The sequence below is a fragment of the Cetorhinus maximus genome, chromosome 1 (assembly GCF_964194155.1).
Source record: "Cetorhinus maximus chromosome 1, sCetMax3.hap1.1, whole genome shotgun sequence".
Lineage (NCBI taxonomy): Eukaryota > Metazoa > Chordata > Chondrichthyes > Lamniformes > Cetorhinidae > Cetorhinus > Cetorhinus maximus.
This window is the reverse complement of record NC_135879.1, coordinates 74,252,102-74,265,820: the sequence shown is the minus strand read 5'-3', so window position 1 is coordinate 74,265,820 and position 13,719 is coordinate 74,252,102. Positions and strand designations below refer to the sequence as shown.

Sequence of the window (13,719 nt, the reverse complement as noted above, 5' to 3'; positions counted from 1 at the left end):
ATGAGTTAAGTTACTATTTTAAATGACTATCAGCAAAGCTGCTGAAATAAAACTTTTACTCAAGTATTTCACCACATTTGCAACACACTCACAACAAAACTGCACAGAATAACTCGTAGCTCATCTAAACCTGTTAAATACTGTTATACTTTTGTAGTGAGTGCACTTTGATAACTAAAAAACTTATTTCTTCCCTCAGGCTTTGTCATTGCTGCAGCATTCTATGTTGTGTTATGATAACCAGAAGAAACAGTTGGTATTGAAGCTGTACTTCCTGTCCTGTTTGCAGTTTCTTCTCAAGGGGGTAAGATTTAAAGCTGTCTTGTCAAAAATATCGACAGATTTTTAAAAAAAAATTCATTCATGGGATGTGGGCATTGCTGGCTAGGCCAGCATTTATTGCCCATCCCTAAGTGCCCTTGAGAAGGTGCTGGTGAACTGCCTTCTCAAACGCTGCAGTCCATGTGGTGTAGATGAGATTCCAGCAGTTGAGATTAACCAAACCCAACAGAGGCCAAGGATTGAATCGAGTATCTTTCTCATTTGCATAGCTCAACTTCTCATTTGGAGGAACTATTGTTGAAGGATCTTTCTCGTGACTCCCAAAATATATTTTCACCATTCTTTGCTTTAAACTAAAAAAAAAACACATTTTTCAGAGCTTTTATAAAATAAAGAAAAATCTTGTGTGTTTTTTAAGAAAAAAATTCAAATACTGGTTTGCTTTGGTGTTCCTGAGGTCAATTACAACAGGATTTCCCAGTCACTCCGTCAATGCGATAGCAAGAAAATGGCTTCTTTGTCAAAATGTTTCCGTCTTTGAGTTTGTGGTTGCATTGTATTTGCTGTAAAGCCAATCATGCTAGAAAGTTTGACATTTGATGAGGGTTACCCCTGCCCTGACTTTCATGCCACCAGCCTCCACAATTAACAGATCGCCTTATGTCATTTCTGCCATCACCAACGCGATGCCACCAACTTTGTCCCCCCTTTCAGCATCCTGAAGGGACCATTCCCTCCATGAGATCCAGAAAAGCTGGAAATACTCAGCAGGTCAAGCAGCATTTGTGTAGAGAAAATGGAATTAATGTTTCAGGTTAAGGTCTTCTGTCAGAACTGGACCAAGTTAGACATGTTAAACAGGTTTTAAGCAAGTGCAGAGGCCGGGAAAGTGGACAGGGGTGAAAAAGCAAATAGGCAGGTCTATATGAGGGTGAAAAACAGGAGAGACTAAACGGCAAAAGTAATGATAGCGTAAGTCAAATTTGATGATAATGGAACAGATAAAAAAAACAAAAGAATAGCCCAGAGGAAGTGTGAATGGGAAATAGCAGAATCCTCTCCAACAGCTGTCATCCAAAAAAAATGGGAGCAGAGATTATGACCTGAAATTGTTGAACTTGGTGTTGAGACCGGAATGCACTTAAGTACCTTCGTCAAAAGATGAGGTGCTTTTCCTTGAGCTCACGTTGAGCTTCTTTGAAACAATGTTGGAGGCAGAGGTCAGAATGTGGTGGAGAATACTTAAAAAGTACCCTTTATCTGTAAGACGTTTTTCAGGTGAAAATGGGAGGTGAAATTACTGCCGCAAGAAGAACCATCAAAAGATTTGGCAGTCTTGTTCAACTTCGCTTTGTCTAACTAGTTAAATTTCCTCAAAGTAAGAATTTAAGTATAGGAAAAGGCTACTAAATGCAATAAACCCACCTACCAGCCTTTTCAGCATATCTTTCAATTCATCCTTTCATTGAAAGCATGGTTAATGAACCAACATCAAATTTTGTCAATCTTTCTGTCACCTTATAAACCTCAGATACGTTACTTCAAAGCTTCCTCTTTTTTAAATTGTATAATTCCAACTATGTAACCATCCTTCGACTGTGTTTTTGGTTCAATTTTATTTTCTCATCCTTGTTTAAGCTGTAGAAATTATTTTGACACTTTAACGGTGTATAAGTACTTTGACAGTAGCCAGTTCTACCTCTTCACAATCTCGCTGAACTGCTACTATTGTAGATTATCAGACTGCTTGTCCCGCAGCCAGTACTAATTTTCTCCAATTCAGTATGTGAAAGAAAGAAAGAAATAAACTGTGAAACTATTGTCTCCACAGATGCTGCTAGACCTGCTGAGTTTTTCCAGCATTTTTTGTTTTGGTCAAGAGTTGTATGCTTGTTAATTCTCTGTTTAAAGTAATTAAAAGCCGATGAATACTTCTAAAAGCTGCAACTTTTAAGGAGTGAAAATTGAAGTCATATATAAAATGAAAAATCTGTAGCATATTTCCATTGATTATTGTAATGTTGACAAGTGACTGAAGTAGAATGCATGGCTGCAGTTAAAATGAACGATTACTTGATTTTTGCAGGGCTTTGTGGCTCAAGATGGCACACCACAAGGATTTGCAGAACTGGTGACCCAGTTGCATTATCATGAACCTGCCAATTTTGTCTTTGTCAGTTTCCTGGTAAAAGGTCTATTTCACAAGATTTGCTCTCAGCCTGAGAAATCGACAGGAAAAGGTACGATCTCAGCTTCAAGACCATGTTTAAGACAGCAGAGTATAAAACTAATAAATTTTATCATGTCTTATGCTGAATAATGTCGATTTTTAAGAGGATTACTTCTCTCAAACTCTGCTTTTTTCAACAATGCTGCTGCAGTGATTTAACTTTACTTGGATGTTGGCTCAGTGATAGAGGAAGTACGATCAACAATGTACTGCACTGCAGCAATAGGAATACATGATCAGTCTTACATGTTTGAGTTGTTCTGTGAAGTACCTTTCCATGAGACAAAGCAAAAATCAGATGGTGAGTCATTCCCACACTGCTGTTGTGTGCTGCCAGACGGTCAGTGCAGACCACCATTGCAAAAGGCCCAGGAATGGGTCACTCATCAACCCTCTTGGGCAAAATTGGTGCATGTCCTGGAAAGACAGCAGTGACAGTGGGTTTGATAGTTTTGCAGAGTTAATAGAAATAATTATTGTTATTTGGATTTATTTATTACCAATGTCTGTAAAAGTTTGTGGTTAAGAACATAAGAAATAGGAACAGGAGTAGCCCATTTGGCCCTTCGAGCCTGCTCCACCATTCAATAAGATCATGGCTGATGACCTTATATTTTGATTTCCACATTCCCATCTAACCTTGATAACCTTTTAATTCCCTTGCCAAACAAGAATCTATCTACCTCTGCCTTAAAAATACTCAATGACCCCGCCTCCAACACCTTCTGAGGCAGAGAATTCCAAAGCTCAGAAGACAACTCACTCATTCCAGGTATCTAGTATCTCCATTGAACCACCTCCAATGCATTTACATCCTTCCTTAAATAAGGAGACCAAAACTGCACACAGTAATCGAGGCGCGGTCTCACAAATGCCCTGTATAACTGAAGCATAACATCCTTACTTTTATGTTCTATCCCCCTCGTAATAAAGGATAGCCTTCCATTAGCCGCTTTAATTACTTGCTGTACCTGCATATTAACTTCTTGTGACTCATGAACTAGAACACCTAGATCCCTCTGCACCTCGGAATTATGCAGTCGTTCTCCATTTAAGTAATACTCTGCTTTTTTGTTCTTCCTGCCAAAGTGCACAACTTCACATTTTCCCACATTAAACTCCATTTGCCAGATCTTTGCCCACTCATTCAACCTATCTATATCCATCTGCAACCTCCTCATGCCTTCTTCACAACATACTTTCCTACCTATATTTGTGTCATCTGCAAATTTAGCTACCATGTCTTCACTTCCCTCATTTAAGTAATTGATGTAAATCTTAAAAAGTTGAGGCCCCAGTACAGACCCCTGTGGGCCGCCACTCATCACATCCTGCCAATCAGAAAAAGACCCATTTATGCATACTCTCTGCTTTCTGCCAGCCAGCCAATCTCCTATCCATGTTAATATGTTACCCACTACACCATGTGCTTTTAGTGTCTGCAATAATCTTTGATGTGGCACTTTATCAAATGCCTTCTAGAAATCCAAGTGCAGTACGTCTACAGGCTCCCCTTTACCCACTGCGCATGTTACTCCTTCAAAAAAAAACTTCAATAAATTGGTTAAACGTGATTTTCCTTTCACAAAACCATGCTGACTCTTTCCTATTGCCTTGAGCTCTTCTAAGTGTCCAGCTATAACCTCCTTAATGATCGATTCTAATAACTTCCTCATGACAGCCGTCAAGCTAACTGGCCTTTAGTTTCCTGTTTTCTGCCTCCCTCCTTTCTTGAATAGAGGGGTTATATTTGCTACTTTCCAATCTGATGGAGCCTTTCCAGAATCTAGCGAATTTTGGAAAAATTTAAGTTTCACAGGATCTGGTAATGCATAGCACCAAGTGAGAATAAAGTGTTTCATTAACTTGTCAGGACATTGATAAATTGTATGTATATATTTTTCAATATTTCTACAGGTTCAGAACGTTTTTCTGATGAAATGATGGAGTCTTTACTTTTGATATTAGCAAATCTCTTTGGAAGGGTACATCTTCCAGCGTGTTCTACTGAAAAGGACTGGGCTGCACTCCACCAGTCAAAGGTATGCAAGAGTGAAACAATTAGGGGTTTTATGGGGATTATGATTTTCAAAACTGAATACAAAAGAGAAATCTCATGAAACTCAATTTACGAGTCGAATGAAATGGTTTGTATTTTCACAAATCTATCTGTGGCTTTTCAGTCTCTCTACAATCCACGGTATCTGTTTGCTTTGTCTGTATTTCCACTGTGGTATCTGTGGCCATCCTATTCCAAAATTCCATATTAGTTCCTATGGCTGCCCTGGTATCTTGTTAGTAGACGCCACTTAAGACTATCCTTGGTTTTTTGTACAAAGAATATTTACTTTCCTTTAGCATAAATTGATTTGGAAAAGACTGTGTGGTGCTTTGGTTCATTGCACTAGCCTTTTATCTCTCAGCCTTAGGTTTAAATATTGCCCCGATAAGATAAAGTCTCTGCTGTTGTCTGTTTTTTGCCATCATAAACCAACTACTAGCACTGGATTTTACTGTTCTCTAGGGACAGTGAAGGCTCATAAAATGACACGGGAAGGTGGTGGGGGTTTGGAGTGCCTATGCCTTCCTGCCACCTTGGATATTTACAAATAGTGGATGGGTCCTCCATCGTTGGATGAGACCATCTGATCAATCTGGTGGCTTCCCTGTGGGCTCTGGATTGGGGGGAATGTATCCACATAATGGGGCATTCAGTGGTGCTTAGAGGGGCCCCTGGGGACAATGGTCAGCCCTGTGGCAATATCCAGCCTCCTTACTGGGGCCTGCCTGACTGACCCCGATAGTCCATGACCCCTCTCACCTTGTTGTAAAGGCACGGTGTCCACCCTTGCATCACTTCAGCTGGGTGCAGTGCCAGCGGTAGCCACCGCTACTCCTGGTCACGAGCTCCCATCTTTTAAAGTAGAACATGGCCTGCAAAGCCCCACAATGTGGCCCACGAGGTCTTTTCCAAAATGCCAGCGAATGCAATGAGAGATTCTTAAAGAAACTGCTCCTCCAATCTCAGACTGTTCCCCTCCCATGTTTGCTGCTAATAGGCTCATTTGTGAGCCCATCAGCGGCAAATGGAGAGAAAAAGTCAGTGGTTGGAGGAACATCAAAACTGGCAGCAGCGAATGAGTTCCAGTAACAGAGGTATTGGGGACAGAGAGAGATTGCTGGGTTGGGGGGAGAGAGAGACTCGCTTCAGGCAAACCGGGTGGAGGAGGGAGAGGCTCGCTCCGGGCCGGGTGGGGGAGGGAGATGCTCACTCCGGGCAGGTTTGGGGTGGGGAGAGGCTCGCTGCTGGGCTGGAGGAGGCTGGATGCGGGCGGGTGGGGTGTGGTATGTGGTGTGGATGAAAAGGTTCGCTGCAGAGGGGTGTGGGAGAGAGAGAATGTGATTGAGTGTGTGTGTGTCTAGCTCACTCGCAGTCACAGGATTCCCACTCACCCTCACCCCCACACACCAACACACAATCACACCCACTCACAAAGGGTGAGGGTGAGTGAGAATCAAGAGATTGGGAGTGAGCCAGACAAACAGATTCTGTCCCTCTCACATTCTAATGGTGATCTTTATTAATCACTCTTTAATTATCAATTTATTGTTTTAACATTGCTTTATTTTTGCTCAGCAAGCTGCTTCTTTTGTTCATGCCACAATTTTATTTTGAAATTCATGTTTAATGTTGTGCCAAACCTTATCTTTCTGAAATTTGCATATCGGCCCTTTGAGTGAGAAGAAAATGGAGATGTGGCCCCCTGAGTGAAAAGGTTGGACGAGTCTGATTTAAAAGGACTGGAGCCCTGATGGCAACTAATTAGTTGCTGGATGGGATCAGAATGCGGCCTGGGATCCCGCAAACGGCTGAGGCCGGTTTGACTCCAGCCTTTGGGCCCATTCCACCCTGACTAAATTCAGCTCCTAGTAGGCATGTGACGAAAACACTAGGCTGCTCCGGTTTGTTCTTAAATTGACAATCCACCATATGGCCAGTTTGATAAATGAATGTCACATTGATACAGGACCGGCATAGTAAGGAGTATTCTGAATTTAGATAAGGGAATGTTATTGGCTGGTGGGAATGGGGAATCCTTACTGAACATTTAACTGCACTGTTTGTGATTTCAGAGTGCTTAATACTGATGTAATGGATCAAAATGGGAAGTGTGCCGTTATAACTTTTAAAAACAAATCGTTGACTGTAGTAAAATTTTTGCAACAATAAATTTAGCAGTTTATTACAACACCACAGGTTGGGGGATTCTAAATGCAAAAAAAAACACAGGTACTTAACAGAAAGCATAGGTATAATGAAAGTTTAAGATTCCCTTTAACCGTGTATTAGACGCTTTGAAGTTGCCTTCCAACTTTCCCAATCTGGCAATAATGAGTACTGTTTGCAAACTGGGACAAACTAAGTGCAGATAAGCAAAAGTTAATTGTATTCTGGAAAATGTATTTGATAAAGCCTATCTTTCTGAACTAAGGGATTGGATAAGTAAGAAACAAAACTCTTGGAATTTGATCCTTCCTAACACATCATCCCAAGGTAAACCTGGTTCAACCCTTTTGCTTCTGTTGATTCAGATTGGAGGAGTGTCATGTTTATATTGTTAAATCCAGCTATGGTAGATTGGTAGACCCTCGTTTCAGTGTGCATATGATAAGTTCATCAGGATAACAAGTATCAGCATTATACACAGATTTCATTCTCCTGAGGAGCCAGGTTACAGAAACACCAAATGCAAAAGCACCTTTTGATTATTACTGGAAAAAAAATGACAGCAAGCTTTATGTTCTAGGTCTTCCTGGAGGATCTTCCAGAAGAGTTTGCAGATGCAGTCAATGAGTACAACAGAACAATCCAGGAGATCTTTGGATGTTTTCTTCTTTGTGCTTCAAATCAAGCTGATATGGTGGAAGAATGCCATCTTCCTCTTTCAAAAATACGTAAAGAAAAAATTTTACTTTTTGGCATATATTTTAGGGTTAACCATAGTTTTATTTTCAAATTGGAGTGTAATATCTAAACAAACTTGAAGTAAATAGAGTTATGTGGTTTGGGTACTGGACTAGCAAAGTAGGGGCTGGAAGTTCAAATATCACCAGAAGTCTGGTAATTTGTGGGTTAGTGCCAGGAAAAATAACCACCAAAATCACTTGAGGATCAAAAATCCAATAGGTTCTCCAGTGCTTCAGGAACTGGAACTTTCTTCCCCTCACTTGTCTGGCTTGCACATGATACTGAGAGGTTGATTCTTAATGCATTTTCAAGTAACCTAGCAAGCTTTTCAGTTGGATCCAGAAGAGGGCCCACCATTAATCATGAGCAATAAATGTCAACATTGTCTAAATCCCAAGGACCTTTTTTTTTTAAAAAAAGCAACTGATGTAAGCCAGTTGATGAGTAGCCCATGACTGCTCCTACCCACAATCGAATAAATGGATCAATGATAAACCGCAATAGCTGAAAAATCTGGGAGTAAGTTGCTTTGTTAGCCTCTTGGCTGAAACATGGTTTGGAAAGCAAGGAAAAAAATAAAATATCTTAAATTTGCTTGGATAACAGTAAGTGAGTGCAATTTTGACTTTGGGTGATAGTGTCACACCGGCGTTATTGATTCAGTAGCCTGTTATATTATCCCTTAAATTTTTTTGAAAAGAAATTTTATGGAGAGAATTATAATGGGCGGCTGAATCAGTTATTGCCCAAAGTCAAATTTACCCGAGTGGGTGTTAACAGGTGTTTGCCTTCATAGAATTATACAGCACAGAAAGATGCCATTTGCCACATTGTGCCTGTGCCAGTTGTTTGAAAGAGTTACCTTTGCTCCACTTCTTTGCTCTTTCCTGATGGCCCTGCAAATGTTTCCTTTTTAATTATATATCCAATTTCCTTTCAAAAGTTAACATTGAATCTGCTTCCAGCATCCTTTCAGGTATTGTGTTCCAGATTATAACTAGCTTTTCCTAATTACCTTAACTCTGTGTCTTTTGGTTACTTAATCATTCTGCCACTAGAAGCACTATCTCCTTATTTACTATGAAATGCTTTATAACCTTGAACACTTCTATTAAATCTTCCCTTCATGATCTCTGCTAAGGGGAGAATAATCCCAGTTTCCCTGGTCTTCCACGTAACAGAAGTTCCTCATCAATGGTACCATTTTAGCAAATATGTTCTGCACCATCTCTTATGACACCCTTCGTAAAGTGTAATAATCAGAATTGGATACAACTCTCCAGCTGAAGCCTGACCAATAATTTATTAAGGTTTAGAATAAATTCCTTGCTTTTGTCCTCTATTCTTCTATTTATAAAGCCAAGATCCTATATGCTTTCTTAACAACCTTATCAAGTTGCTCTGCTACCTTCAAAGATTTGTTTTGATGAGCCCTTGAGTCTCTATGTTCCTGCATCTCTTTTAAAATTGTACTGTTTAGTTTATATTGCCACTTTATTTCTTCCTTCAAAAATACATCACACTTCTTAAATGTATTATTTGAGATTCATCTTAGAGGAGGTTGGTGGAATTATATTTTGAAAAATTACCTTTCTGCATTCTGTCCTGCCTTTTTAAAAAGAAACACTACACAAACACTACTTAGTCTCATTGTTTGAAAATTAAACCCTGGTTGTAAATAAACACACTGGAGATATAAACCCAGTAACTCAATTCCAGAGTGTGAGTGTGCAATTTAGAAATAGCATGAAAACCTAACACCTGAGCAATACTAATCATTATTGCCTTTCCCCCTCCACAGCTTTTGAAAGCGTTCAACCTCTTCAAACTTGCACTAAATTTGTAGCTGAGTTGACTGCATCTGGAAATCATCCAACAACAGCTGTATCTCCATTTACATGTTTATCTGGGACAACCAATCTGGATCTGTTCAAGACATGCAATGTGGACAATGTAAGTTCCTCCTTTATAGAAACAGAAAATGCTGGAAAAACTCAGCAAGCCTGGCAGCATCTGTGGAGAGAGAAACACAGATCTTGTAAATGGTACACATTGCTGCCACTATGTATCGATGGTGGAGGGAGTGACTGTTTAAGATGGTGGATAGGGTGCTAATTAAGCAGGCTGTTTTGTCCTGGATGGTATCAAGCTTCTTGTGTATGGTTGGAGCTGCACTCATCTAGGTGAGAGGCGAGTATTCCATCACACTCCTGACTTGTGCATTGGTGATTTTGTGAAGTTAGGAGGTTTGTTACTCGCTGCAGGATTCCTAGCCTCTGACCTGCTCTTGTAGCCACAGTATTTATATAGTTGGTCCAGTTCAGTTTCTGGTCAATGGTAAACCCCAGGCTGTTGATAGTTGGGGATTCAGCCATGGTAATGTAATTGAATGTCATGGGGGGATGGTTGGATTCTCTCTCATTGGAGATAGTCATTACCTAGTGTTTTTGTGGTGTTAATGTTACTTGCCAATTAACAGCCAAAGCCTGAATGTTGTCCAGATCTTGCTGCATGCAGGTATGACTGCTTCTGTATCTGAGGAGTTATGAATGGTACTGAACGCATGAGTGTCCTCACTTCTGACCTCATGATGGAGGGAAGGTCAGCGATGAAGCGGCTGAAGATGGTTGAGCCTAGGATACTACCCTAAGGAACTCTTAACAATGTCCTATGGGATTGGCCTCCAACAACCACAACCCTCTTTCTTCGTGTGAGGTATGACTCCAGCTAGTGGAGAGTTTTCCCTCTGATTGCCATTGTCTTCAGTTTTGCTAGGGCTACGTGATGCTGTATTCAGTCAAATGCTTTCTTGATGTCAAGAACAGTCACTCTCACCTTTCCTCTGGAATTTAGCTCTTTTGTCCATGTTTAGACCAAGGCTGTAATGAGGTCAGGAGCCAGGTGGCATCCAAATGGAGCATCAGTGAGCAGGCAATTGCTGAGTAACTGCCACTTGACAGCACTATTGATGACACCTTTCATCATTTTGCTGGTGATTGAGGGTACACCGATGAGGCAGTAATTGGCAGGATTGGATTTGTTCTGCTTTTTGTGGCCAGGATATACCTGGGCAATTTTACACATTGTTGGGTAGGTGCCAGCATTGTAGCTGTATTGGAACAGGTTGGTCGGGAACATGGCTAGTTCTGGAGCACAAGTCTTCAGTTGTCAGGGCCTGTAGCATTGCTGTATCCAGTGCCTTCAGCCATTTCCTGATATCACGTGGAGTGAATCGAATTGGGTGAAGACTGGCATTTGTGATGCTGGGGACCTCAGGAGAGGGTGCTGAGAGGGATCATCTACTTGGCACTTCTAGCTAAAGATGGTTGAAAATGCTTCAGCCTTGTCTTTTGCACCGATGTGCTGGGCTCACCCACCATTGAGGGTTGGAATGTTTGTGAAGCAAACATGTTTCTAATGTTTGGTTAGTTTAGTCGGCCACTGCAATTCACGATTGGATCTGGCAGGACCACAGCTTTTACCTAATTTGTTCATTGTGGGATCATTTTGCTCTGTCTGTTGCATGTTGCATACTCTGTTCTTGTGTTGTAGCTTTACCAGGTTGGTACCTAATTTTTAGGTATGTCTGGTGCTGCTTCAGGTATGCCCTCCTGAAGATTTGGTCTCTTGCCTTGATAGTAATGGTAGAGTGAGGAATGTTCAAGCCATGATGTTACGGATTGTGGTTGAATACAATTCTGCTGCTAATGGCCCAGTTTATAGATTTTAGATCTGTTCTGATTATATTCCATTTAGCACGGTGGCAGTGCCACGATGGAGAGTATCCTCATTGCAGAAACGGGGCTTTGGTTGCCCAAGGACTGTGCTGTGGTCACTTGTATAAATGCTGTCATATGACCATAAGACATAGGAGCAGAAATTAGGCCATTCATCCCATCAAGTCTGCTCTGCCATTCAATCATGGCTGATAAGTTTCCCAACCCCACTCTCCCGCCTTCTCCCTGTAACCTTTGATCCCCTTTGATCATGTGCAACAGGTAGATTGGTGAGGATGAGATCAAGTAGATCCTTCCCCTTTTTGTTCCCCCTCCAACTACTGCAGGCCTGGTCAAGCAGATAGGATATTGCAGACTTGTTCAGTAATGGTGCTACCAACCACTCATGGTGATAAGACTTTGAAGCCCCCCACCCAGAAAGCATTCTGTGCCCTTGTCACCCTCAGTGCTTCTTTGTCCCATGTTGAACACCACTTGGATTCTGATTCATTAGCTGAGGGAAACAGTACATGGTAATCAGCAGGAAATTTTCTTCTCCACGTTTGACCAGATGCCTAGAGATTTAATGGGGTCTGGAGTCAATATTGAGGACTTCTAGAGCTCCTCTCTCCTGACTATACACCACTGTTCTACCATCTCTGATGGGTCTGTCCTACCAGTGGGTCAGGACATACCCAGAAATGGTGATGGGAGAGCCTGTGTCATTGGCTGTAAGGTATGATTTGGTGAGTATGACTATGTCAGGCTGTTGGTTGACTGTTCTGTGGGACAGATCTACTTTTGGCACAAGTCCTTAGTTGCTTGTGAGGAAGATTTTGCAGGGTCAACTGGGCAGGGTGCGTCTTTGTATTTTCCGGTCCCTTGGTCAATGCTGTGTTGTCCACCCTGTTTTAATTTGATGTTTCTGTAGCGGTTTGATACAAATGAGTGGCTTGCTAGGCTAATTCAGAGGGCATTTAAGAGTCAACCATATTGCTGTGGGCCTGGAGTCACATGGAGGCCAGGCGAGGTAATGACAGCAGAATTCCTTCCCTGAAGGACATTATTGAACCAGGTGCTTGAATTGGTGGCTGCCAATGTAAGATGCTGGATCCTCTTCATCAGTGCTGTGGTATTAGTTTTGTCCTGGGGCTCCAGTGGCTGGGCAGCTGGTAGTTAGTTCTTGGGTGTCTGAAAGCAGAACATGCCACCGTCATAAATGTTCTCAGCGTTGTCGAGTGCCATGGGTTCTTTTGCAGCTAGCTCCATGATGCGGAGCCCATCTCCATAGCGCTCAGGAGATGCAGATGCTCCTGTCTCACCTGTACCCCAGTTGCCATTCAGCTCTGCTCACTTCTATAGTGCGCCCGCCTGACCTGGAAGAGAGTGTGAATTGTAATTGTGATGTAATGTGTTTGGGAAACGTGCCTGCAAAGCTGGAGGGATGTGGAAGCAACAGAAACTATGTGTGAGGCTGGCATAATTGGAATGTGGGTGAGATACAGTATCTGGGTTTTAGGCATATCTTGAGTGGCAGGGACTGCTGATTGAGGAATGGGGGTATGCTTCATTGAGCAGTGAAAAGGCTATTTTTTTGATGATTAGGTGTCATGTAAAAATACATTCACTGACCTTGAATATATGTATAAAGACATTACATTTCTTGTGGATCAGTTGCCAGTTCCTTGGGAACTGACCTTCCTGGCCACCTGTTCCCAAACCCTTGAGGGTGGTACTTGAGGGCCCCCTGGCACACCCCTGTGGCACTTTTCCTCCTGTCTGTGTCCACCTTTAAGGCCTCCCGTCCCACATCTGTGACCCTGGAGCTGTCTCTCTGCCTTAGTATTCCATTTTCCTTATTTTCAATTGCATTGGCACCAGCAGCTCCTGTAACTCGGTGCACATTTAAGAGAAACAGACTGTCTTTAAGAACAGAAGATTGGCCACACTATATTCATTAGCTCATGCTGCTTGGCTCCCTGCTGAGTGCTGAGGCAGCCAGTAGCACGAAGCCCACCTGGCCCAACATTACAATCGGGTAAACGAGGTGGCAACGCTAAGTTTGCATGCTACCTACCTTTACCCCAGCAAGCATTGGCAGGTCATGAATCAGGACCCTCATGCCAAAAAAAGGTGCAAAGCATGTTCTTGTACCCGGGGTCAAGGCGGTGGATGAAGTTGGGATGCAGATCAACTCTGATCTCATTGAATAGCAAATGAACTAGAGGGGCTGAATAGGCTGAAAGCACAGCTGCTAATGGTGGGTAAAGGAAGTGGGGATGTTTAAGAGGCCAGATTTGGAGTAGCGCACAGTTCTGAGGGTCTCAAGGTTGGAACGAGTTACAGACATAGATAGGGATGAAACCATGGAGGGTTTTTGAACATGAGAGTAAGAATTTTAAATTTGAGATGTTACCAGATTTGGAGCTAGTGTTGTCCAGGGAGTGTAGGGCGGCATTGGGTGAAAAAAGATTTGGTGCAGGTTAGGCTACGGGCAGCAAAGTTTTGGACGAGCACAAATT

At 42.0% G+C, this 13,719-nt stretch overlaps 1 protein-coding gene across 1 annotated transcript in view; it reads left to right on the top strand.

Annotated features, from left to right (window-relative positions):
• LOC144680908 (putative ATP-dependent RNA helicase DDX60) overlaps positions 1–13,719 on the top strand; it is a 90,556-nt gene that overhangs the window by 70,120 nt on the left and 6,717 nt on the right. Inside the window, exons 30-34 of the mRNA XM_078542453.1 lie at positions 200–304; positions 2,369–2,522; positions 4,430–4,554; positions 7,321–7,468; positions 9,283–9,434. Of these exons, the coding sequence (XP_078398579.1) occupies positions 200–304; positions 2,369–2,522; positions 4,430–4,554; positions 7,321–7,468; positions 9,283–9,434 (684 nt within the window). The remainder of the gene's footprint in view (positions 1–199; positions 305–2,368; positions 2,523–4,429; positions 4,555–7,320; positions 7,469–9,282; positions 9,435–13,719) is intronic.